This window comes from Notothenia coriiceps, unplaced genomic scaffold (assembly GCF_000735185.1).
Source record: "Notothenia coriiceps isolate Sejong01 unplaced genomic scaffold, NC01 NC01_scaffold00000490, whole genome shotgun sequence".
Classification (NCBI taxonomy): Eukaryota; Metazoa; Chordata; class Actinopteri; order Perciformes; family Nototheniidae; genus Notothenia; species Notothenia coriiceps.
In genome coordinates, this window is record NW_011333191.1 from 43360 (window position 1) to 68840 (window position 25481).

The window sequence follows — 25481 nt, forward strand, 5'->3', positions numbered from 1 at the left end:
TCATCATGAGCTGACGTCACGTCAAGACGAGTTAACTTTTTTTTTTCTCAACTTTGTGTGGAAAAATGCGGGGATTATGCGGCCTTTTGATAGATATGCGGCCTTTTAAAAATCTGCGCCATTTTGCTGATTATGCGGTAAATTCTGCGATCGCAGAATCGCGTTTTTCTGGAGGGTCTAATAATTACACTACTTCAACTGTCAATCATTATGTAATTTCAAAATCTGAAGGGAAATTAAACAATTCTCAAAATGTTTAACAATCTGTAAATGAAACGTTAGGCAAATATTCAAAGACTTTTGTAAAAACCTGGAAAGGAAGGATTAAACATTCTTAAAACTTGAAACATCATTTTAGGTATGTCTGTGCATGGGTAATACATTAAAGAGTAGTGTTGTTAAGCCTGATTGCTGGACAATTAAGGGTATTAACATTATCTGTTATAATAACATTATAATTATATATTATATATATATATATACATCATCTTATTATATTATAATAACATAACTTCATGCCGATCTAGATCCCTCCGCTTCGCGTCGGGCTCCTGATCAGCCTGTCTCTGCTGTTTTTACACATAATGCCCGCGTCTGCAATTATCCCTTACATATGATATACTAGAGTCATTATTCATTTTGTTTTAAAGCCAGGAGGCGCAAACGCTTGCCTCGGGAGGGAGAAAAAGAGCCCAAGGAGAATAAAACCAGAAGGGCAACCATGTCAAACCATGCAAGGAGTCTTCTTCGCTGCTTTTGTGGCAGACTACAGCACCACTTACAGGGCCTGGCATATGTACTACACGCGTCTCCAGCGCTTTCGAGCAGCAATGGCCGGCCGTGGCCCAACCTCTCATTCCCCTGATAGGTGGAGAATTGACCACTAAGCGGAGCACCCCTTTTGTGACTTGTAATAAATAATTCAAATCTGGATCAGATCCGTTACAGACCCTTTTTTTAGAGATTTGGGTATGGAGGAAAAGAGAGAGGGTTGTATTTTCTGACACTTTGTGAGTTCCCTGACACACCGGGGACACATATTCATGTATAAAAGACGTACAGGAGTGCATTTTGCATGATAGGTCCCCTTTAAATCAGTAGAGGATGGATGTCCGCAGAGTGGCAGGCAGCAGGCTAACACTTAAACTTTGATTTCAGAACTAGATCGTTTGTTTTTCAGTCCTTTTTTTCTAAGTGAAAGTAAAGTACACATTCATTTGTGTTGTTAAATGTGCAATACACTGCACAGCAGCTTTTAGACATAATGAAACTATATTTTTCCACTTCGATGCTTTGTTTTCACTGAAAAGAGGGAGGGGCTGTAATTTTGGCAGGAAGTGACATAGCACTGCTTTCATCTATCCAGTTCTCTATTTACATCCATGGTACAGAATAGCGGGACTATTTCCTGGCCTGTTGCAGGTACTTCCTGGAGCCTCTGCCGGTTGACTGGAAATAGCCCTGTTTCCGGGCTTTATGCTAAGCAAAGCTAACCAGCTACTGATTCATGTCTAATGAACAGATGTGAGAGTAGTATTGATCTTGTCATTCAATTCTTGGCAAGTGCTAATAAGCATTTTTCCCTAATATTGACAATTTCCTTGAATCAATATGGTGCCTGCCAGCTCCTCAGTGTATGGTTGTAGAGAGATTCTTCCAGGTGTGACTATATTCATATTAACACATTAGTAGGATCCTGGTGTTAAAACTGAACATGCTGATCACCACCCATAGAAAACATGTATTTTGTTGTTTCCTATAGAAAACACACTTCTATAAAACATGAACTGCTCAAACTAACCTGCCTGTTTGTGTGGTGTAGTGCTGATGATATTTGATGTGTTTGTCTTTCCTCACTGCAGCTGGTTGTAACCTGCTGTTATCAGGGATTAGCTGTGGAGGGAATGAACCAGCAATTTATTTACAGCCTCTGTCTCTTGTCTCTCTCCTCCTCTGAACGACTCTCTAAATCTCTTTTTATTTCAACTCAGTTTAGTTGTAGCAGTTAGTTGGTAGAACATTTAAAGCATTGCTGGAAAAAGTATCCTGATTCTTTGCCTGAGTAAAAGTACTAATACCACACTGTTCAAATACTCAATTTCAAGTAATAGAATTGCTTCGAGAATGGTACCTAAGTTACTCATTTTTGAAAAAACTAAAAATGCATTAAATATTTTAAAGCAAAAGCAGCAAATCTTCACATTTAAGAAGCTGGAACTGAAATATTATTCAACCAGAAACATAATGGCAAAATTGCTACAAATTAATTATCTGTTTACCCACTCATTGTTTTATTTACCTAAATATAATGTTAGATTGTGAAAATGTTTCCGTGGTATTGTGTGTCAAAAGCTCAATTTATAAAGTGTGTGTGTGTGTCTCCCCCCTCTCTCTTTGTCCTTGCTCCTCATCATGACCTCTTCCTGTGACCTCTGACCCCTCCCTGGCCTCTGCGTCCATATCAACCTTTGTCTGTCTTTGTGATTTTTCCCATAGTTTCGTGTGCCTCAGCCCCCCCACCCTCTCAGCAAGGTGACGCAATCCAACCAGCCCTCCCAGCACTGGAGGAGGGACACACACATGCCTGACACACACCGTCTGCCCTGGGTAAACACACACACACACACACACACACACACACACACACACACACACACACACACACACACACACACTGCCTGACACACACCGTCTGCCCTGGGTAAACACACACACACACACACACACACACACACACGCGCACACGGCAATGTCAGGGCAACACAGATGACTGTATAACAGTTAACTCTCACACACAGTGATCACGTTGGCTGTATCCTGGTGACACCACCTCTCATATTAATCAGCTGCTCCACCTCTATAGCTTACATAAGCACTTGCCCTGATCCTTGCTACCTGTGCTACTTTGAATAAAACATGATCGTCACGTTTTTAGAGCTCGGTATCCAATTGGTTATAGAATGGTGCAGGGATAACGTATTTACCCGGAAGTAAGCTGCGCTCGGGTTCCCTCGACAAAAAAGCAATGGGATTTCTCCATAGGATTTTGGAAAATACCTCGAAATAAGGTCTGTGGAAAACGAACCTGTTAGATAAATGCACGTTTTGTTCAGCTGGATAATATCCACATGTCTACCATACTTTTATAACTTTCGAATCATAAATCTAATCGCCAGAAGCAAAATGCTAACGTTATGCTATAAACCTACTAAAGCAGGGTCGCACAACTTCAACGTCACGCCAACTTAAGATCGATATTCAAACATACAGATTCTAAATGGTACAAGTTGAAGCGTTTGTTTTAACAGTTTGCAGGAGGCAGGTACTTGCTTTCAAGCAGAACAGGGCAAACAAACTTAGAGGAGTGTTTGCCTCCTGCAAACTGTTAAAACAAACGCTTCAACTTGTACCATTTAGAATNCAAGGGGGCAAGACATTTATAAAGCAATAATGGTAATGCTGAATGAAAGAGGGTGCAGCTGCCTTTATTCATAACTGCAGCTGCACTGCGACCCTGAGGGATCAAGCACAGACACAATAACAATGAAAACTGCTGCATACAGATTATTTTTGTTTTTGCAACCTCGTGTGAATGACCGTAATAAACGGACCTTTGTCTTATTGAAAAGAAAATGTTGGACCTTTAAGATTTGTATTTGAGTACCCGGATGGCACTGATGTACAGCATAGGCTACAATACTCAATGGTGTACATCATCAAGCTGATTTAGCAGCAACATTTTTTACGTCACATACGGCTCAGAAGATGAGTAGAAAGGATCTACTAGTAGAAGGGGGACCTTCCTACAGAGGTGCTCGGGTATACAGATCAACACGAGGCATGGATCTATTAAAGGAACTGAATACCAAACTCAAAGATAGACATCAAGACATGCCATTATTATTATTATTATTATTAGGCTCCCTGTTCAGCCAATGGATGTTAGCCTTCATTACAATGACGTTGTGCAAATATATAAATAACCTTTGTAAATTCAGTGATAGTTAAAAAAAAAAATCATAAACGGTTTGAGATGTAAAAGTATAGCATGGTTGTTTCATTTTTCAACACAAAAGGAGCAATTCACATTAGTGCCACTTATTTTTCTTTGCAAATAAGTATTTGCTGGATAGCATCAATGAAGCATTTGGGATTAGCATCTTTTAAAATAGCAACGGTTTTTGAGGTGACTAAGATATTATAAATAGACATCAAATAGAATAATTAATAAGAAGACAATGTGGGTCAAGCAACTGTTTGACGCATTGAATATTATTGTTGAACCATGTTTGACACAAACATTTCGCGGGAAAAAAGTTGTCACGAGAGTGTAATGAAACAGACAGTCGTTAAAAATAGTCGTTTTCTGTTGGACGAAATGATCGGACGTTACGTATGAGAGAAAACGTAACGTCCCGGCTGATTGGACGGCCTCACTGTTGGCTCTTTCCTTCCCGCCCCCAGCAGCTCGGCTTTCCTGCGCCAGCAGCAGCAGCGGTGGTGTGTCACCGACGCTAGGCTGCTGCCGGAGAGACCTGGAGTCAGGGCGAACAGACACCCAGTTCATCCACACTGGCATCACAGCGGGGCTGAGGGGCTGCCCCGGCGAGCTTTACACCTGAACACCGGTTCGGTTGGATACGTGTCTGCGCCGCCCGTCCTCCTGATGTCGGACTTCAAGCTGGGGATCGTGCGGCTCGGCCGTGTGGCCGGGAAGGTGAGCTGGATCCCAGAACTGCCATGTGCGGCCGGGGTAGGAGGGCCCGCGGGGACCACAAAAGGCGATGGAAAATGGTTTCGCAGTGACGTGTCGATGCTGGTGAACAGCTTTAATGGTTATCAACCCATGAACCAGCGTTAGTGATTTCACTCGCATTTCACGGATTAGAGGAGCCGGCCGAGGCAGACTGGTATTCTGTCTCCGCCACCACACAGTCTCGAAGCTAACGCTAACTAGCATGTAGCCGGTTACTGTTATCTTGCGTTAAACCTTGGAATAATAACACATGTAAACACATGGGGTCGTATTTTCTCGTTACCGGTGATGGGTAGAAATGGAGATAGTGTTTATTTTGTTCTGTTCGCCGGTGGTTGTTATCTTTTATAACGGTCGGTGTTAGTGTTAGCACTGCCACGCTAGCTGTGTTATTTGGATTACACTGAAGTGTCTGCTAATGAGGAAGCCATTATGCTCCATCAACTGATTTGTTTTGTGTAACGTGACAAAGCATAGACAGGATGGCTCACTTATTCAACATCTGTTGCCGTAAACGTGCATATTGTTTGTGTTTTAGTTCCTTATTTTCTATTCAACACTTTGTGAGGCGTTAAACTATGGCTGAATGATGTGTGCCACAACAAGACACTCAAGATAAAGGGTCCAGAGCCTTTCCAGTTGAATCTGTGAGGAATCAGTTACCCACCTGCTGAGTGACACATCTACAGTCAGGAGTCACACACCTTATTTACAATGTCACTCATGTTAACAATGGGCTGGCAGTCGAGACAAAGTGTCACATTGCATGTTTAAACCTTTTGGTATGTGGACACCACCACCCTGTGCTGAGGTGTATCATGCTCTGTGTAGCGTGGGGCTGCTGTGTTGGTATCTTGTCACGTGCGTGTGAGGAAGTCCCACCTTCCTACAGAGGTGCTCGGGTTTACAGATCAACACGAGGCTCTGATGGTCCTTTTTAAAAACATGCAACATCTCGAGTCCAGATGTGGTTGATCTAATGTTGGATCAAAACAGCTGAAGCTTATTCTCGTGATGACGTGTACTTTTAGTGTTATGTTTATGTCTGTGTTGCAGCTGTCACCTGTAGGTCCAAAATATGAGTTTGAACATACCTACAACTGCTCATCATTTGTTATTGTACTAGCCTTCGGAAAACATGCTAGATTTAATAAGCAGTCTTGTTTGACTTTGCAAGTCTGTACATAATACTTGCATGCATAAGTATAGACTAAAGCCTCATTTGGAAATAATCTATTGTTAATAACTATTCAGTTAATAAGAGGACAGAATACTTGTAGCTAAAAACATTTTTTATTTTTTAAAGCTATTGCTAAATTAAAAATTACATTCTTGAATAGTTTGCTGATTTAAAAAAAAAAGTATTTGAATAATTCTACTGAAACAGATATTTGTGAATCCCTAGGGGAGAAGCCTTTACATTATTTTAAATGGTTTTCTCATATTGTTTTACGCATTGTAGGGGTGTAACGGTTCACAAACATTTCGGTTCGGTACGTACCTCGGTTTTTAGGTCACGGTTCGGTACGCTTTCGGTACAGCAGAAAAAATGATCACAAAACATGAAATATTTTTTTGGGGTTTTTAATTATTATTAAACTGTGGATAATGTATTCACTCAAATAAATACAAAATATAATAATAAACATTAAGGTGCAGCATTTCGATGAACTGAAATAATCTGTATTTTTAGTACTAGTACTCACAAAACATAAAATATTAGTTTTGGGGTTTTAATTATTATTAAACTGAATATTCACTCAAATAAATACAACATACAGTATAATAAAATAAACATTAAGGTGAAGCATTTCGATGAACTCAAATAGTCTGTATTTGAACTGTACTGTACTAGTACCTAAGCAGCCAGCTTGACATTAGACTTGCTTGTCATTGTATTTTCATGATTTTTTTAAGAAAAATGAACTTGTCCACATTGCTTGCCGAAAGGGCAGATCTGCTGGCAACTAACAATGTCTCCTGCTGTGGAGAACACCCTCTCAGAGGTAGCAGATACAGCCAGGTAGCGCTTTGCTAACATGGCACTGATACTGAACTTTTTGCGAGTGGTGGAGGCTTAAATGCTAGTGGGAGTTGGGTTTGCACTTCAGTGATTTTTCTTTTGGTACCGGTTATATTCACGTTCGGGTGATGCCTTTTCAAGTGAGTGTGCAAGTTTGATGTATTGCCAGCCGCGTAACCAATTGTAGTTGAATAATGCCGACAAACAGCTTTGGTTCAGTCCACCTGTCTTTGTCCGTCATCGTTGTACGTAACTGCGAAACCAAAATGTTCTCAAACCGGAGACTTCAATGATGCTGGAGGATTTTCGAGCTCAACTTTATCTGCGTTCGCCATTTCGACAGTTCCTCAAACAACTGACTACATTTGAACGCATCCCTGTGACCAGCTCTCATAGTATGCCTCTCGTCCAATGAAATGACTTGGTCGCTCTGACGCGTTGAAATTACACTGAACGCTGCGTTCCTGCAGCCCTGCCCGGAGCATGGGCTGCAGGAACATGCTACTCGAACGCTGCGACTCAGCACCTGAGATTACTTCCAAAACGTTTTTCACGTTCTCAATTTTTTACGTTTAACGTTAGGGCCCATACCGAATATCCTCGGTACAAATACGTATACCGTTACACCCCTAACGCATTGGGTTTCATGTAAAGCTCCCAAAAAATAAATAAAAGATTGGCAGGTCATGAGAAGATGGCTGATACTGTAGTGGTGTGATTTTTTAACATTAACATATTTTCTCTCCATTCTTTCATTTCAGACAAAATATACACTGATTGATGAACAGGACATACCGCTTGTGGAAAACTATGCGTTTGAGGTAATCAATTAGGATTCAGCTACAAGTTTGCATGTTTAATAAAAGTATTGATGAAATTGCATTCTCTGATTTGGCCAATGTTTAAAGGACATATGTCTCTTTTCCAGGCGCGCATGGAGGTAGATGCAGATGGCAATGGAGCTAAAATCTTTGCCTACGCTTTCGACATTGGCAAAGGCCGCTGGGCAGGAAGGCCTTTGCATGAGCTTCTCTGGTAAGTCCTTTTTTCATATATTCACAAAGGACTTATTGTCTGTCTGAGGTAAAGAGTCATAATAAACCTAAACTTGCAAGAACGTGATCAAAAACAGTTATATTTGCAAGATGAATGCTAAACAGGGCACTTTGCAGCAGCCATCATTGAAACCTTGGACAACCTAATCTCCTTGTGCTTCTTTATATTAAGAAACAGGATTTTATCTATACCCGTGCAGGCTGGTTCTTAGTGACTGACTCTGTCCTTCAAAAACTTTTCCTGTTTGCATCAGCTTTATGTCAAAAGGAACAGTGGACCAGACAGTACACTTTATCTCAAAAGTGTGGCATTAACAGTCACTTGTTATTGGTCTTTATCTTAAAGGGGACCTATCATGCAAAATGCACTTTTGTACGTCTTTTACACATGAATATGTGTCCCCGGTGTTCCAGGGAACTCACCAAGTGTCAGAAAACACAACCCTCTCTATTTTCCTCCATACCCAAATCTCTAAAAAAGGGGCTGCAACGGATCTTATACAGACTGATCCAGATTTGAACGCTGTCCTGACGTCAGTAAAGTGGAGCTACGGCTATTGGTCAATTCTCCACCTATCAGGGGAATGAGAGGTTGGGCCACGGCCGGCCATTGCCGCTCGAAAGCGCTGGAGACGCTGTAGTACATATGCCAGGCCTGTAAGTGGTGCTGTAGTCTGCCACAAAAGCAGCGAAGAAGACTTCCCTTGCATGGTTGCCATGGTTGCCCTTCTGTTTATTCTCCACTGTGGACGCTCTGGCTGTTTTTCTCCCTCCCCGAGGCAAGCGTTTGCGCCTCCTGCTGCTGTAATTCAATGCAATCCCTCCCCGTCGAGGCAAGCACTGTCATTCTCTGGTTTGCCACCAGCAGATGACAAACAACCACCTCTCCGTCTCTTCTAAGGGACGAGGGGACCATGCGGCAGAGCTCCAGATAGATTTTTTCGCAGGTCAACATGTCCGTTAAAGTTTAAATCTTCCGGACAAAATTAGAAAAGTGCCGGTCAAAGGTCTTCTTTGTTATTTATTGAGCTTTAAAACAAATGAATAATGACTATATAATCATATAAGAATAATACATGGAGGACAGAGCCTCTCTTTTCCTCCCCCTCTTCTGTGAGCCCAGCAGCTGATCAGAGTACTCTCCCCTCTCCTGCAGGGGGGCGTGGTCAGCTGCAGCTCATTTGCATTAAAGCTACGTCACAGAATCAGCCACTGCAAAAACAGGGTTGGCAAAGAGCAAATAGAGCGAAATGAGGCATGGCTAAAATGCAGGATCTGTTTGGTATTTTGAAAAAAAAACTTCACAGATATGTTTTATATAGGTATGGCTCGACAATATATTATTCAAATATAGCATGATAGTCCCACTTTAACTCATCCATGTATTCTGCCAATGTTAAAAAGCTCAGGGGACAAACATCTAACCGATTTGTATTGAATATGATCATTGTTTGGTATAAAATTCAAGNCACCCCAGTAGGTGAAACTAGGCTACTAGCTAAAGTACAGATGCAACTAGATGAGCTGTTAACTCTCGCTCTGACTTCTTTTTTTTAAACACACGCATTTTTCCCACCCGCATTCCGCGAAGACCCGCCCTACTGTGCCTCTGATTCGCAGACTGTTGGTGGGGGGAAAAAACGCTGACGGGATGCTGAATGTGATTGGACCAATGCGTTGACAGACACACACATACAGTGGAACAGTCGGACATGCAGAGCGCTGTTTGTAGTGGACATAGCGGAACATTTAGACTCGTTGCGTTGTGGCGATGTCTCGCAGATAACACATATGAAAAGTATAATTTGCTCAGAGTCCAGAGACAGTTGTGGTTCGGTCCGGATCCGGACCGGAGTCCGGACTTTGAGGATGCCTGATGTACACCATTGAGTATTGTAGCCTATATGCTGTACATCAGTGTCACATCCTTCCACTGAAAATATAAAGCAAAAAGAAAGAAATCATTATAGAATGACTGCTTTTTGAACATACATTTGAACTATACTGCAATTTATATTTCCACAAATTCAAAGGAATGTACAACTTATTATTTTCATCCCAACACTCATTGATGCTCACAGTGCAGGCCCTATCCTTGTTTTGATCCCTCAAAAATGACCTTAAGGACCGTATCAGCAGCGTTTTCTTGCAGTTAGCAAAGCAGATGAGCACCCTCTAGGGATCAGGATCTGTATCACAGAAAACTTAGAAGATTTAAGAATAATTACGAAAACAGGAGTTTTACTTTAAAAACGTTTTCATTCATTGTTGATGATCAGCAGGGTATCCCAACAAATCTTATTTCAATTATATAAGGCATATGTATACTAATTTACTTTAGTTAATTTAGTGTATTGAAAAGTTAAACATATGTAATGTTGTTCTTAAGAGGAATAGCATTGGTGAGTTAAAGCGGTTGTCTTGTGCCAACTCAACGTGTTTGCAACATTACATGTTTGTGTTATTGTTTTTAACTTTTTACGTACAGTAGTCCATACGCTCTGTCTGAAGTTGATGATGTAAAGCCTGCATGGCTAGTTCTTCCCATTACAAAACAGCTTTTTTTTTGTTGGAAACAATAGCAGTCCTGTGCCTTTGCTTTTCCCATGTTAGCTGAAATGAGGAAGCACCTTGTCTCAGCCAGGCACCACTTTTTTTCTCTCAATCACCCCTATCGAGTTACTCAGACATGGAGCTGGGAGGTGTGGCATTTCCTTTTGTGGGTTTGAATTTCTTGAGATTTGATCTGTTTCCTCCCAAATACATGTGTAGCTTTAACAACAAGTCTTTCTTTTAAGCTTAGTTTTTAAATGTGAAGCCTTTTACTCCCCCCTTTTTTTTTTAAAACAAACAATTGTCATAATTGTTCTCTTCAAGGAGTTAAAAGTAAGTTAAGGGGAATATTTGATCAATTGCCTCTAGGATTGTATGACAACTTTCACTGGCAAATTGAATGAACATATACAGTATGGACATTGAATTCCAATAAAATAAATAAAAAGTCAAAATAAAAGCCAGCACAATGACTCAAGAACGGCTCATACATTGATAATTTTTGTTTCACACAATGAACCGTGAAACACATTTTATGCTTTGTTTAGTTGAAAGTTTGTTTAAAAAGATACATGCAACACCAATGTAGGCCAGATGAAAGTCAGTACTTCTTGTATAATCCTTATATGATAATAGCTTATGGCATAATCACATTGTTAGTAATAATACTAAAACTGGATATGTTAGTAAGTGTTGTGGAGTCGGACACACCCTACATGTTTATAAATGTTTATAAATGGAAACATACTTCTTGAGATGCTGGTTGCAACCAAAACCAACTCACTGCAGAGTCACTATAAATGAATGAGCCTGGCCATCGATGAAACAGACCATCCTTCTAAAGAACATTTGTTGTTATTGTCTCTGAATTCATAAGCTTTTCCAGACAGGGTGTTACTCACTTTATTGCTGAACAGAGCTGTCCCGAGGTGTGGCTGCACCTGATCTCTGGCACACACATATGATGAAACAATTTATCCATCACTCCTCTCCGCCCTGGAAAATGTGATTATCCTCTCCCACAGTTTTTTTTTCTCAATGGTATGCAAGTAAGCAACTTCCAAATGAAATTACTAAACTGAAACAATCCTTGACTGGATGAGATTGTTCTCAACTGTTAGTTTAATTGTTTTAATAATAATCAGGTTATCATTATTCAGAATGCTGATGTCGTGAACAATGTTTAACAAACAAAAGAAAGAAATAAATTCAATTTTTTTGTCATGTGAATAGTTTGTGAAGAGTTTTGTCTAATGTAAAGTTACAAAAAAAGTCATTTAATTATTTTAAAGATCAATTGGGTTATAAAATAGTTTGCACATACAAATGGGGGTATATAATATAAAAGATAAGGGAAAAAACATTCCTAATATAACAGTGAGAGGCATTTTAACAAAGTCACCCCTATTAACTGTTTATGAACGTTTTTGTGAATATCAGATAGTTCAGAAAAGGTTTTCTGATATTCAAAAATGTAAATCCTTGTGTATTTATTTCTCTTTAATCCTATTACAGATTTAAACACATCAGAATGTTTTATCATTTTAGTTTATTTGCATACATCATTAGGGCAAGCATTGGAGTAAAACATAGACTAAAAAAAACAATAGCAAATAATCCAAACATAGTCCAATGTGTTAAATGCAAAAAGAGGTAAAGTTCTAAGTGAACACAAATATATATTTTTAAAACGTGGAGAAACTGGAAATTAAAGAAGGTTTTAAAGAATGAAAGGTATACATGCACATTGTGATGTTAGCTTTTTATAAGGCCACTACTAGAATATAAACACCAGCTTGTGATTTATTAGGCTACAACACAATTGTAAGACGGTTATCAGCTGACGCCCAAATCAAACAACTGAGAACCAGAAGAGCAGAACGTTTTTTTCCCTCTCAGCTCTGACCTCTGGTGTCCATGTTACTTCCGTGTTCTGCTCACCTGTTCCACCTGTATTACTGCGCCGCAGGTGACTGTATGTGCGTCTCGATGCACCTGCTGCGTTATTCTGCCATGACCGAGGAGCTCATAACCTGCGAGTTAACTTTCCCGTCTTCACCGGAGAAGACTTTGGATGTTGTGAAAAGTAAACCGATGGATTTGGAGCAGCCTATTTTCTCGTTGCTGAGCGGCGGGGTGAAGCAGCAGCAGCCGGCGGAGGGGGACACCGCGGGGACACCGGCTGCGACCACCCCCGACACCGAGTCCGGGATCTTCTCTGGGGAATGTGAGCTGTGTGTGGAGCATGAGTCCGAGCTGGACTGGTTCTGTGGCACCGAGCAGAGACTCATCTGCTCCCACTGCGCTATCGTGGGTCCCTGCCACGGACACTCTGTGACCCCTGTGGCCACCAGAGTAATCGCAGTAAGGGTTAGTGAACTGCTGATATTGTATATTAATGTTTGTTTTTAAATGTATTGCCTGAGTTTTGGCATAGTTTTATTAATATTAGCTTTAGAAATGTAAAAGGTAGATATTTTTTCTTTATTAGGATACCTTCAGGGTTAGATAATAGCCCAGGAATGTTACTTTCACTTTGTTTGAATGTTTGTTTAAACTTTTTTATTGGCCGTGTTATTTGCTGTTAGACAGGTTTAACAGATTTTCCTCATCTGCATTAGAACATATCATTCTAGATCCTTTTAATTTTATTTTATGAAAGAAAATGTGGATTTTTCCTATTCACTCACTCACTCTGTTGAGGATTGTACCTGTTATTAAGGACTCACTTAAAAGTGTGGAGAATAATGCTCACATATTTGACAGTGTAAAATGTGTAGTTAGTAATCCTTTCTTGGGTGCGCCACAGTTTGCATGTAGTTTTTCTAGCTGATTCTTATGCATGGTATTTAAAAAGACAGGATTTTCTTGTTGCGTCTCCTCCAGCTGATGAGTATGTGTGTGTTTCAACAGAACCATCTGGTAGATGTGTGTGAGAAATTGCAGCTGCAGGCTCTGAGGATTGAGAGGTTTATCGAGCAGACGCTGACAGCCAAAGAGCAAAAACTTCAGGTGAGAAACACATCCCCACCCACTAAACCACACACTAATGATCACACACAGAGAAGCCAACCTCAATACAAACACATTATCAAGTGAAGCAAACAATGTTTCACAAGCAGCCTGTCGGCTGGCTCTGCTTTATGAAAAGTCCCATGTGGAAATCTTCATGTGCTTTGCAGACACATGAACACATTCTGTTGAATTGTATGTATGTGGAACCTACTGACCCTTATCATAAGGCATTAGGATTATTTTCATTGTCAATTCATGTGTCAACTATTTCTTCTGAATAATTGTTCAATCTAAAGTATGTCAAAACAAATTAAAAAAATAGCATCATCCCTACCCAAATTGCTTGTTTAGTCCGAATAACTGTTACAAACCACATTCAGATTTCAATGATGTAATAACGGATAGAAAGCTTGAATATAGTGAATGATTGACATTTTAGCTGAAAAACTGTACATGTGAATCCGTTATTGCCACATTAGTATAGGAAAAATTCACAAAATGTCATGTTTCAAGTACTTAAGAATATAATTGTAGTTATTTTTAATATTATGGATTTTAATTGTGTCTTTTTCTTACTTTTCCTTTAACTATTATAACAGTAAGCTATTCAGATCATTTTAACCCAAACAGGTAAAACACTTTGCAGTTGTAAATGCTTGAGTAAGAGAGAACAAAAACACAATATGTTTACTAGGCATGTATAACTTGCTGATTCAGCCAATTGAACACCTCCATTCGACAAAGCAAAGGTTGCCTCTTTCAGTGCACCCTTATTTATTAACCTCCCTGAGCACAATGGGTGTCTCAAGTTTTAAGAGGGTTAACACTAGGAAATCAAACCTCAAGCAAACAGTAAAGGCAGGTCAGACAAATATGTAGATACCTTATCTGAGCAAGAATCAAGTCCCCAAACAAATGTTTCCTGTAACAACATGTTACACATTTAAACTGTGAAAACAAAGCATTGGATTTCGAATCTGTTCAGTGAATCTTTGTAGCTGTTTTTGTTTGTTTAAGGTCAAACATGGGATGCCATTGTGTGAAGTGTCAATACCTGCTTTTATGGCGCCCACTGTCGATTGGCTGCATGTGTGCACAGAAACATGGGCGGGACACTATTTTATCCTCATGTTTCCCTATGTTTGATTAATTGGATATTGTTCTGTATGACAACCACTGTCTGTCACTAAAGATCCCACTGAAAGAAGAAAACAGTCCTTAATGGTCTCTGCCCCTAAGACCACTTGCAGACAGAATTGCAGCTCGATAGGCTGATTCCAAAAAGACCATTTTAAAGTTCAGTTAAGGGCTTGGAGGCTAATTCAATTGGAAATTGTGTTTCTTTTGCCAGATGTGTTTAACCTTTCCCTCTTTCTAGGTATATGACTTAATGTTATTGCCTACTTTGTGTGTTGTTGTATGTATCACGGTTTTGAACGTATCTTGATTCAGACAACTATTGCTTCTGTCTTGCAAGACATCCTTGGACACATGAAAAAAACAAAGAAAAAAAATTAACAGTAGCAGTAGTAGCAAAAACTGCTATTGGTAACCAGTCCCTCACAAAATCCTCAAGACTACATCTCAACTCATCTGAGTCTCTCCAAAATAAGTTGTCCTTGATTTTCAACTATGGAAAGACCCAGACTAGAGTCGCGAAAAAATTAGCTTTACTTCTTTATTAACAGCTGGGGGGATTGATTGACTTGTATTGCCTGCGGGTTTGAGCTCTGGGAACAGGACGAAGCTGCCATCCATGGAGGACCTTTACTCCCAGCAGTCAGGAAGAAATCCCTCCGGATTATAAAAGACCCCCATCCCCCCAGCCACAAACTGTTCTGCCTGCTGCCGTCTGGCAGGCGTTACCGCAGCATCCGGACGAAAACCACCAGATTCAGGGACAGTTTCATCCCACAGGCAATAAGACTGTTAAACACCTGAACTGCTGAAGCAACATCTGTTAAATACCTGAACTGTTGAAACAACATCCATAATATTCATCTGGCTGCTACTTAGAAATCTATTTATCTATTTATCTAATATATCATATTCCAATAACTTGCATATAGACTCTTATTGTACTATTTCACTATTTCACTTTTCTGTTCTTTTTCTTTTCCTTTTTGTATTTACTACTTGCACTATATTTTTCTGTTCATCTGTGTTTTGTGTTGCACTGTTGGAGAAGCCTGTGGCCTAAGATTTTCATCGGCATAACTACACTGTAGTAAAATATGCTTTAGTGCATGATTTGAAGATTTTTATAAAATTGGAATCATGACACATGTGCTCGAGAATCTTAAAAGTTAAAATAAACCTGTATACACTCCCGTGAAGAGATTTAGCAATGTAATTTTTTCCTTCTCTCTGTTGGCGTAGGTAGGGGCGAGCAGGGCCAGGGAGCATATCCTGGCTCAGGTCAGTGCAGCGCGTGAAGCCCTGGAGGAAGAGGAGCAGCGTCTCCTGGAGGAGGTGCAGAAGGAGGAGGAGCGGGTGGAGCAGTGCCTCCTCACCCAGAGAGCACACTGGAGCAAAGCTTTGGCAAATCTGACACAAACACGCTCCAGCCTGGTGCACACACTGACGCACACTTCAGAGGCACAACTGGTGGTGAGAGATAACAACATTTTTGTTCAGGGACGACTTGGGGATATTTTTTAGCAAAAGAAGAACTTGTGCTAAAATAAGTGTAACCTGATAATGGTCATTCATTATCTATAATGCTTCCTGTCTTTCAGACCAGTGTCCAGGAGATAGCTGAAAGGTAATGTTTTCTACTTACTTACTTAACATTTCTAGTGAATATTTCTTTCTTTCTCAGTATACACCAGAGAGGTAATATTTGTTCTTCTATTACTGTTTGTCAGGGTGGAGGCGGCGGATGGGGTTGGGGAGCCCTGTGACACGGAGCAGCTCAACATGAACTCAGCTTGTAGCGACAGCAAGCTGCTGAGGGGCCTCTGGGCCACTGCAGTGCTGCTGGGGCCAAACGGTTAGTGCAGTGTTATTCGATCCTCATGGAAACCTGATAGATCTATCAGGATCATTGCCCACAACTATAATAGTAGTTAGCATAACTGCAAATAGGTCTGTCACAACATTAGATGTTCTATTCCCATTTATTGCGGACAAAATGACCCAATAACAATTTTATCAACACAATTTTTTTTATATCTTTACCTTTTTTAATTGTGCATTTTTCATCACACTTAAAATACAACTGTATTGACGTGGACAGAAAGTCCATAATTACAACTGTACAAAAGTGTACCGAAAGAAATGAAATGTTAAGGACCCTGAGTTATTTACATAATATTACCATATGTGAATTATTAACATGATTTAATATTTAAGTATTAGTACTCAGAATGGCTAATTTATGTGTAAACATTAATAGACCTTAATAGTCATAGTAGAAAAAGCCCAGGTTTAATAATTGTGTTATTAGCTACACATGTGCTATTCCCACAATGATAAAACATTTCTACTCAGAGAAAATACAAATGTTTGGTATATTTTGCCCACAGAACTTGTCTGAACTTATCTAAAAATATATTGTTCATAATCAGTAATATACATGATCCTGATGTATATCTCTCCCTAGCTGGAAACAGCAGTGATTGTTTGGGGCCTGGAAGGTTTTGTGTAACTGAGCAAGTCTTGAAATAAAATGAAGAAATAGTAAAGGTAAATAAATAAAGAAGCAAATTAAAACATATATTCAATTTACTGTATCTCACAATTTTATTTTAGATAATCTTTTACATGATTTTGGTACATTGAACAACATTATGTTTATTTATCAAGCAATTTTTTCATCTATAGGTTTCTGACCATTAATCCATATTTTTCCTCTTCCCACAGCTTATGGATCATTTTATTTGAAGTTTAATGAGCGCACAGTGAGCCCTCTCCTGTCCCTGTCGGACGACTTCTACACTTTGACGTTCTCCAACAAAAAACATCGCCAACCGCTGCCCTACGACCCGGCACGCTTCGATTGCTGGCCCAACGCTCTGGGCTCTCTGTCCATGTCCTCTGGCACCCACAGCTGGGTGGTGGATGTGGGGGAAAGTGGTGCCTTCAAGGTGGGGGTCTGCTACACCTCTCTGGAGCGCAAAGGCTCAGGGAACGAGGCTCGGCTGGGGTACAACAGCCAGTCCTGGGTGCTGTCTCACTACGACGGGGACTATTCCTTCTGCCACGCGGGGAGGAAGGAGCCCCTGCAGGTGGCGAGGAGACCCCAGAGGATCGGCCTGCTGCTGGACTGGCCCAGTGGGACGCTGTTGTTCTACGAGCCAGACTCCAGCGCTGTGCTGCACTCCTTCACACATTATTTCAACAACCCCCTGCTGCCAGCGTTTGCAGTTACTGACCGCAGCATCACTATTCTGCACTGACACGCAGCCAAAAGACTCAATGACCTCAAACATGTGAAGATATTCTCCAATGTAAATATGATCAGCAGCAAATTATCCTCCATCTGATTGTGCAGTTATGAAAAGGCGTGAATTTGTATTTATTTTATTATTAGCTGCTGACTCTTTATTTTTTACTGTTTTTAACAATTTAATAGATTTTAATTTAGAAATAATCATATTATTTAACTTTACATGTACAAAAATTCCACTGGTTGATTCAGGACTGTTTGTAATGTTGTGTGACAAAGTAACTCTCAACAGAAATATTTTTTAATGATGTTACTGCATTATGCTCAGTAAAGTTACCAGCTGAAAATCCCACATTCGTTCTTTTATGCAAGAGCAGATTTTTGTTTTGTGTCTATTTGCCATATCAGTTATCCTGTTTAAGGACTCGGCAGGAAAATAAGATATGTCAAGAGAACCAAAAAATAAAGTACTTATATTAGTAGTAAACATACAAATACCACAAAGTGAAAATAGAGTAAATCTATTAGTAGTCCTTGATTGAAAATGTTACTTGATATGTTGGAAATACACTTTAAGTAATAAATTGAGCAGAAATGTGTCCTCTTTGTCTTTAATAATTACTCAGAGATCGAAGTGATATCTTCACAATGTTTGTTTCATATAACCAACAATCCAAACCTCAACATTATAAATCCTCACAGTTTTGAAGCTGAACATTGTTCTTGCATTGATAATGACTTATACAATTTGTTTAATAGTTGACTTACATTCTTTAAATCAATTAATAGACTTAAAGTTTCAGCTATACTTAAATATTTAAAAATGTTTTGTTTGAAAATAATCTTAATTTCTTAAGTACCAAAGCTCTCCAATATTTGAAGTGGAGAACTATAACTATATTGTTTCATATAGTTCCCTCCCAAATAAAATGAAGTAATAAAACATACTCAAGTTAAGTGCAGGTATCTCAAATTGTTCCTTTAGTATGTTACAGTCAGGATACTTGAGTACATGTTCTTAGTTACACTTCACAACTCGTTAATCTCTGTAGAGTTAATATAGCCATTTTCTATTAGACACTTGGCTAAATCAAGCAAAGGCTCTCAGGTCAGAAGGATGTGAAGACCCTAATACATGAGCCCACAAAACAGTTTTTAGTGAGTCTTAAAATCTGAGAAAGAGACAAACTGTGATTCAACCATAGATCCTGAGGCAGAGCAGATGTGAACACTTCCTTCACTTCACAGAGTATTTATTTAGAAGACCACCAGGGGGCAGTAATGTCAAATTAATGAATCTTTAATCCAATTTTGTAAAAATAATCTTAATTCATTTAATGTGGAATACCTTCATATTTTGGCAGCTTCTACAGTGAATGTAGTGGATGTCCCAGGATGTAGTGATTACAATGTATTGTGATTACAGTACTATGTGGTGTAACATTGTATCAGCCAATTCCTTCTAGTCAGGCTATTGTAACAGAAGCACTGTGGAAACAAACATCTTTCCATTAGGGTCCATCAGATTCCAAACTAGTGTGTATTGTTGAACGTGTCCCATGTGATTTATCATTGAGTGTGTAACCTAAAACATGATACACATTGTGAGTTAAACACATCATCATAGTTGTTACATGTTTACATGCAGTTGTGCACATGCTTATCTTGTGCATTGTGTCCAAATAAACATTTGCATAGTGACCCTGAACTAAATGTATAATGGGAGAGTATTTAACTAATCTCTTCACATTTGACACTCATAACTAACCTAACCTTATGATGAAATGTTTCTTAATGAGAATGCTTGGAACTAAAGTTTAAAGGGGATTGTTTGCTTATGTCATACACCTGCCAAGAAATACGTACTTCCTGTTCCTCATCATGACCGTAAATAGGAGATGCATCATATTTATTTTGTGAAGGCGATAAGATAATAGAAGCATCTGCTCCTTTCCCATCAATTAGTGTGCAACTACAAAGTGAAATCTATGACACTGAATATAGTCATGATTATAATAAACTACAAAATGTGTCACGAAATAACCATTTAACAATTGGCATAACAATTATGCTGATGAACCAAAATTAATATAAGAGATGGCTCAATACCATTCTGCAGGCTTTTAATATATAATTGGTATCAATGCACTTTGCAAAAGAAGCCATTTAAAACACTCATGAATTGTTGAAAGTGCAGTTTTGTGCAAAAGTTAAATCTGGGTATTCAGAATAACAGAGGAAAAACAATTCTAGTGTAAAATACTTGATATAACTCAACACTCAATGGAGCCTACACGTTAATGACAGTTGATTGTTTAGGCTAATGTATAATATGGGATTTTACATTGTTCCCTGTCTAATATCATATCCAAAACTCAGTATGGGATCGGTACATCCCTACTTTTCAAACCCGATTACAGATGACACCAGTTTATCGGTAAGTATTTGATAATGACATAACACAGTTATTAATTCATTTTTCTTCTTTAAACCAATACATACTTCCTCTCACATTCTCAACAACAGTGACTGAACCTGTCATTTTGAACCGGATCTATTCACCAGCATAAGGGAGGCTTAAAAACTCAAGCGTTTCATCAGAATAATTTACAGCACTCAAGGTGATTCACATAATTGGAAAACACAAAGTTTAGTAACTGTGCAATTTCCTCACTTCCTTAGTTACGAACGTCCATCTCTAGTGTACGCCCTTTCAAATGCTTCAGTTAGGGCGATTCCTTAATTTTGCTTCTTGTTTTTTTGTTTTGTCTTTACTCATGTGTTTCACTTCTTGGTAGCACTGAGTATGACAGGAGGTGGCTCTATGTTGAGCTCTTGTCGGAGGTCTTCGATGTTCTGCTCCCATCGTCTCTCGTAGAAGATACTGAGGACGCAGCGGGCCCGACGACCATTGTGAAGAGCCCAAGGGCCCAAGGATGTGAACAGCTGCTGTAGACGGCTTGGAGAAGGGGAATTGAGAGGAGGAGGAGTTTAGCATGGTGCCAGAATATGTAGAGATAATGTGTTACCTAAACCAGTTTCAACAGAAAGCACAAGTAACTTCAGTTACTGAATGAGGAAGGATTACTGATTTACAGTTAACAGGCATTGTTTCATCTCAACGGTAATAATGGTGGGTTTGTTTCCTCTTATCGTCTGAGCAGGACAAATGCCAAGTAGTTGCTTGGTGGGCCATATATATTTGTCAAAGTAGTGGTAATGCTTTTTAACATCTGTGTTATTTACAGATTAAAGGCTGAGTCCTATGTATCCTAAGAGGCCAATTTAATTGAATAAATGAAATCACAAATACATATTTGATAAGAAAATGTATTGCCAACTGTGTTGATATTCGTTAACTTTTCAACAAAAATGCAAAAATGTTCAGCTTTCAGCATATATTATGACAGACTAAATATGTCATCTGGTTATATCACAATTGAAATGATTATAAAACAATTGGTAAATCAAGAAACAAATCGAGAAATTAATCCCCGATTAAATTGTTTTTCTTTGCAGGCCAAAACTATTCAGAGCAAATCAAAGCACCGATTCTGCCTCCATCAGCTTGGATTTTTGCTGAGTTGAACAGTTGAGCTTGAATATAATATTTAATCAAATATTTTCACTCAAACTGTAACTAACTGTACCTTCGCTTTTATTCCTATGGAGCTGACTGCTCTTACTCTCCTTGGTACAGTACTACGTTGCAGGTTTAAAATCTGGTATTGTACCTTGGATTCAACCGCAGTGGCCCCAGCACAGCTCCAAGCGTACACATGGGAAGGCCAGTCTGAGCAGCTTCAAACCATTTCACTGCCACTTCACCTGAAAGCAGAAAGAACGGAGAGAAAAATACAAAGTTATCAAGATTATAACCTTATGCTTTTGGTTTTTCAGCAATTTAAAGAAAAACTCTTGGGTCAATGTACATAATACTTAGTAGAAGGATTTCGATTTGGCCAAAGAAGAACACATAAAATGGTGGAGCGGACTCGTATCAGGGGTAACAATGGTAGGGGTATGCTTTATTTTTTTCACTGATTGTAGTGTCTTAAGCGGACAGCAGTGCTATCTGAGTGACCTTTTCATTCCAGATTAAAGGGGGAAGAGAAAGCTAGATTTAGGTCAACATTGCAAACCAATCCAACTTTTGCGAAGCTTGATTGCTAAAAAATGTTTGTTCCTTCTCTTTAGATGTTCTCCAGGTCAATCTAATAGTGCATGGTGAGCAAGAAAAAAAAGCTCACATCAGTATTTTGTAGGAAATGGCTTTCTAGAGCAGGCTATTCTTATAGACAGTTGGGAAGTAAAAGAAGGAAATCAAATAACACATGAAGTTGAGAAATTCATTGTTCAGCCAGACACCAAATGTGTGGCTCCAGGTGCACCCTACCACTAGCATTGTTTGCCAAGTAAAAACATCTTCCTGTAACTGTATTCATTGATTTGATTGTAGAGGCCACATTTGTGCAGGATGTGTTGGAAATGTAATGAAGTAATATTTTACTCACCCAACATATTGGTGGGCATGCCCAGTAAGGTGTGCAGTAAATCATGGACCTCTCTGTATCTCTGCATAACGTAAGCTAGCTCCTCATTGTCCACATACTTCACGTCTGCCCTTGAGTCTGGAGTCACATGCTGACACAACAGGAAAGGTTATCCATGAGTGAAGACAAAACAGAAACTTAAAATCAGGGAATTCTGAGGAAATGTTAATCTTGTTGTAATCAGTCTTAACACAAACACTCACATTGTCCTCCAGGAAACGACAGTATTCCCTCCCAAAAGATCCGTCGGGCAGAGAGGACATCTCGCTCAGATTAAGCGTAGACAGACGGATTCTGGGCCTTTCTCTGCATTAACAAGTACAACTGAATACACATTTCATTCAATGTGTAGAAAATACTGCTTAAGAGCGCCTATATTAAAAAGCTACTGAATAGTGTTACAGTGACTCACGTAAGGATAGTGTAGCCTTCAGGGTCGTTTCTCATCTTTTCCCTGAGATTTATCAACGCTAGGTGTCCTGTTGTCTCCCCCAGCACTGCAACCATGTCTGCAGGGAGAGTTTTATGAAATTATCCCCAATGCCAAATTTGAACAAAAAGGAAATTGTTTCACTGCACTGTTATCATATTTTGATAGTCTTTAATGTTGTATTGTTATATGTGTGCTGTTTGTCATTTTTTATCTGTACTCGAGTTTCCCCCAGTGGGACAATAAAGAACCAAAATAAGAATAATTATATGCTATGAAATGTACAATATAGAGATTTTATGAAAATGTTATTACAAGTCCAATAATAGATTGTCAAAAAACATGTGGTACATTTAGGCTTAAAAATGTTTTAACTTGTGACTAGCATCACATTAATAGATGTAAGGGGCATTCCAGAGAAGTTACCCATAAGGCTCAAATAACTCACCACAGAGAGTATTACTCAGCCTATGAAAACAGCTGTTAAATGTCTTATTTAGGAGATTTTTAAAGTCTGGAAGAAATGTCTGGCTCAAAATGACAAATGCCGATGTCATCGTTTGTGGAAGTTAGAATGACCTGGGTGTTTGCCAGGTAGGAAGAGGCACAAGTTTGAAAAAAAACACTAAATCTGTAGGATCTAGCATTTATGGATATCACCCGATACTAAAAGGGAAAAAACACAACAGTTGTTAGCGCTCTCTTCCTCCAAGAAAGTTTCTGGGTAACTGCACTAAATGATGTGGCCTCTCTTGGTGTATAATTTCATTTCTGTTTTCAAGACATTTTAGAAGCATATACCAGTGATCTCCAGAGAATAAAAGATTGAAAATGACTGACTGTACTTGAACAGTTCATGAGAAAAGAAACCCACGGTACTTTCCCTGACTCTTGGTTTCCTTTGACTGTAGAATGATGCATCAAATTCTTTGTTTGAATTATAAATTTTAGAATTCATTCGGCACTGTACTAACAATTTAGTTGAATTTACCTTCAAAAACTAGTTTGACCAGATATTCTTATCACAAGGTTGAAAAACTGAATTATTTTGCAGGGCTTTAGTTCATTGTGTGGTTTTCAGCAGTGAACTCTGGGATCTTTTTCAGATAATATTTCTGAAGGCTCAGGAAAACAGTAATGTATGGAAAGGTCTTATATTACTTTTTGTTAATGTTATTTGTGTTATTTGAAAAAGCTATAGATTTAGAGTGAAATACTTGTTCATTCCCGCTAGGCAGAAAATATACAGGATTTTGATGAATTTCTAACGTAAGGAACATTAGGGGTTTTCTTGCATCACCGGCAGAGTTATCTCCATATTTGTCTATACAGTTGTTCGTCCAGCAGTGGGCTGTACAACTGTATTCAGCCATAAAAGGGAAGGCTATTTTGGGGTCTTTTTTGAGATTGCCTTAATTTGATAGTTGAAATACAGGTTAGAGAATGCAAGGGGGGTGGCATGCAGCATGTCACCAGCCAGATTAAACCCAGACGTTAAAGTAAGCCTATATTTGTATCCGTCTTAACCACCTTGCCCTTTAAAAAGAGATGTAAAGTGAACAATAGACATGCACAGACAATAACAAATAATGCGGCTTGAGCCCCATGATATTATGTGTGAGTCTCACCATGTCTGTAGGGGTTTTGTAGTGCAGCCACTCCTGACCCCACAGCCAACAGGGCCTTCTGGATGGGAGTGGTGTGGATATGTCCAGGATACAGCCCATCATAGCAGCCGTCTGTAAACCTAGTTCTACTGCTGTGCACCTTGTGGACACACACTGTTGACAAAAAGAGAGATCAACATTAAAGGACTGTTTGACAACTGGACCAAGACAAAGAAATTACACACTAGTTAATTATTTTTTTTATTGCACGCATAGAACAATAATAACTCATGCACACCAATTAATCAATTCATCAATTCAATTCATTCACCAATTGATCTACAGGAGCTAGTAAAACCAGCAATATACTATTGCAAGATGTAGTGTACAACACAAGTCCTAGGACAGTATGTGCTTATGTTGGAGAGAAAGCGTGTATGTATTAAAAGTCTGAATGTGCAATGAGATATATAAAAAAAGTGAATAAGATCATCGATCAAAAGCTGCTTGTCTTCATTCATAAAAGTCATTGACTTGAGAAATGTCATTCATAAATCACTGACATCTATTTAAAGATAACTACAATGATCTTCACCTACTGTGGACAACACCAATCATCTTACTATGTAATACATAATATAGTATTAAGATACAACGTGAATTGTATTTAGCTAGTTACATTTATACAACATAGCTGTTGGCTTAATAGTGAAACTGTTAACTGTTAACGCAAACAAGGCTTCGACATGCACCAAATTCTATCTGAAAACAGTTACATTTAATCTCGATAGCTAGATTTCCTTAAAAGCCATGTTATGTTAATCATTTTTATAAAATAAAATGTAACGTTTGCTGTATAAATGCATACCTTTTGAGAGCAAAACGTATTGTGGCTGAATCAACCGCTGAACACTTCTACTGAAGGACAGCCACATTGTTAACGCTAATGCGCATGCGTCATCTGCTATTGCAATCGCTTTCTTCTCCGGTGCAGCCCGGATGAGGGGGCGGAGTCGGACCGTTTACTATACAGTCTATGCTATTAACACTGAACAGTCCACAATTTCGTTCCACACAGCTGCCTTTAATCACAAAGTAA

The 25481-nt window shown here is 39.1% G+C and overlaps 2 protein-coding genes and 1 long non-coding RNA gene across 3 annotated transcripts; 2 read left to right on the forward strand and 1 right to left on the reverse strand.

Moving 5' to 3' along the window:
• Nucleotides 1-4423: 4423 nt before the first annotated feature.
• Nucleotides 4424-7811, forward strand: LOC104953519 (uncharacterized). The gene is made up of 3 exons (XR_799235.1): nt 4424-4717; nt 7541-7600; nt 7708-7811. It is a non-coding gene; the product is annotated as an uncharacterized lncRNA (long non-coding RNA).
• Nucleotides 7812-12329: 4518 nt separating this feature from the next.
• bspry (B-box and SPRY domain containing) lies at nt 12330-18380 on the forward strand. Its single transcript, XM_010780475.1, has 6 exons — nt 12330-12757; nt 13301-13399; nt 15782-16012; nt 16141-16166; nt 16270-16394; nt 17267-18380. Exons 1-6 carry the CDS (start codon nt 12365-12367, stop codon nt 17800-17802), a joined length of 1410 nt encoding a protein of 469 aa, XP_010778777.1. The 5' UTR covers nt 12330-12364; the 3' UTR covers nt 17803-18380.
• Nucleotides 18381-18770: 390 nt separating this feature from the next.
• On the reverse strand, nt 18771-25444 carry coq4 (coenzyme Q4 homolog (S. cerevisiae)). Its single transcript, XM_010780487.1, has 7 exons — nt 25251-25444; nt 24404-24556; nt 22758-22854; nt 22549-22651; nt 22307-22436; nt 21527-21620; nt 18771-20751 (listed from the first exon to the last, which is right to left on the reverse strand). The coding sequence occupies exons 1-7, from the start codon at nt 25315-25317 to the stop codon at nt 20577-20579; spliced, it is 819 nt and encodes a 272-aa protein (XP_010778789.1). The 5' UTR covers nt 25318-25444; the 3' UTR covers nt 18771-20576.
• Nucleotides 25445-25481: the final 37 nt, after the last annotated feature.

What these genes read in the sequence shown, in the direction of transcription:
- bspry (XM_010780475.1), top strand. Translation starts at nt 12,365, where the DNA reads ATGTGCGTCTCGATGCACCTGCTGCGTTATTCTGCCATGACCGAGGAG. An exon ending in CTTCAGAGGCACAACTGGTG is followed by an intron (nt 16,013 to 16,140) that starts GTGAGAGATAAC and finishes CCTGTCTTTCAG; the next exon opens with ACCAGTGTCCAGGAGATAGC. An exon ending in AGTGCTGCTGGGGCCAAACG is followed by an intron (nt 16,395 to 17,266) that starts GTTAGTGCAGTG and finishes CTCTTCCCACAG; the next exon opens with CTTATGGATCATTTTATTTG.
- coq4 (XM_010780487.1), bottom strand. Translation starts at nt 25,317, where the DNA reads ATGTGGCTGTCCTTCAGTAGAAGTGTTCAGCGGTTGATTCAGCCACAA. An exon ending in GAAGGCTACACTATCCTTAC is followed by an intron (nt 22,652 to 22,757) that starts GTGAGTCACTGT and finishes TTGTTAATGCAG; the next exon opens with AGAAAGGCCCAGAATCCGTC. An exon ending in CATGCCCACCAATATGTTGG is followed by an intron (nt 21,621 to 22,306) that starts GTGAGTAAAATA and finishes TTCTGCTTTCAG; the next exon opens with GTGAAGTGGCAGTGAAATGG.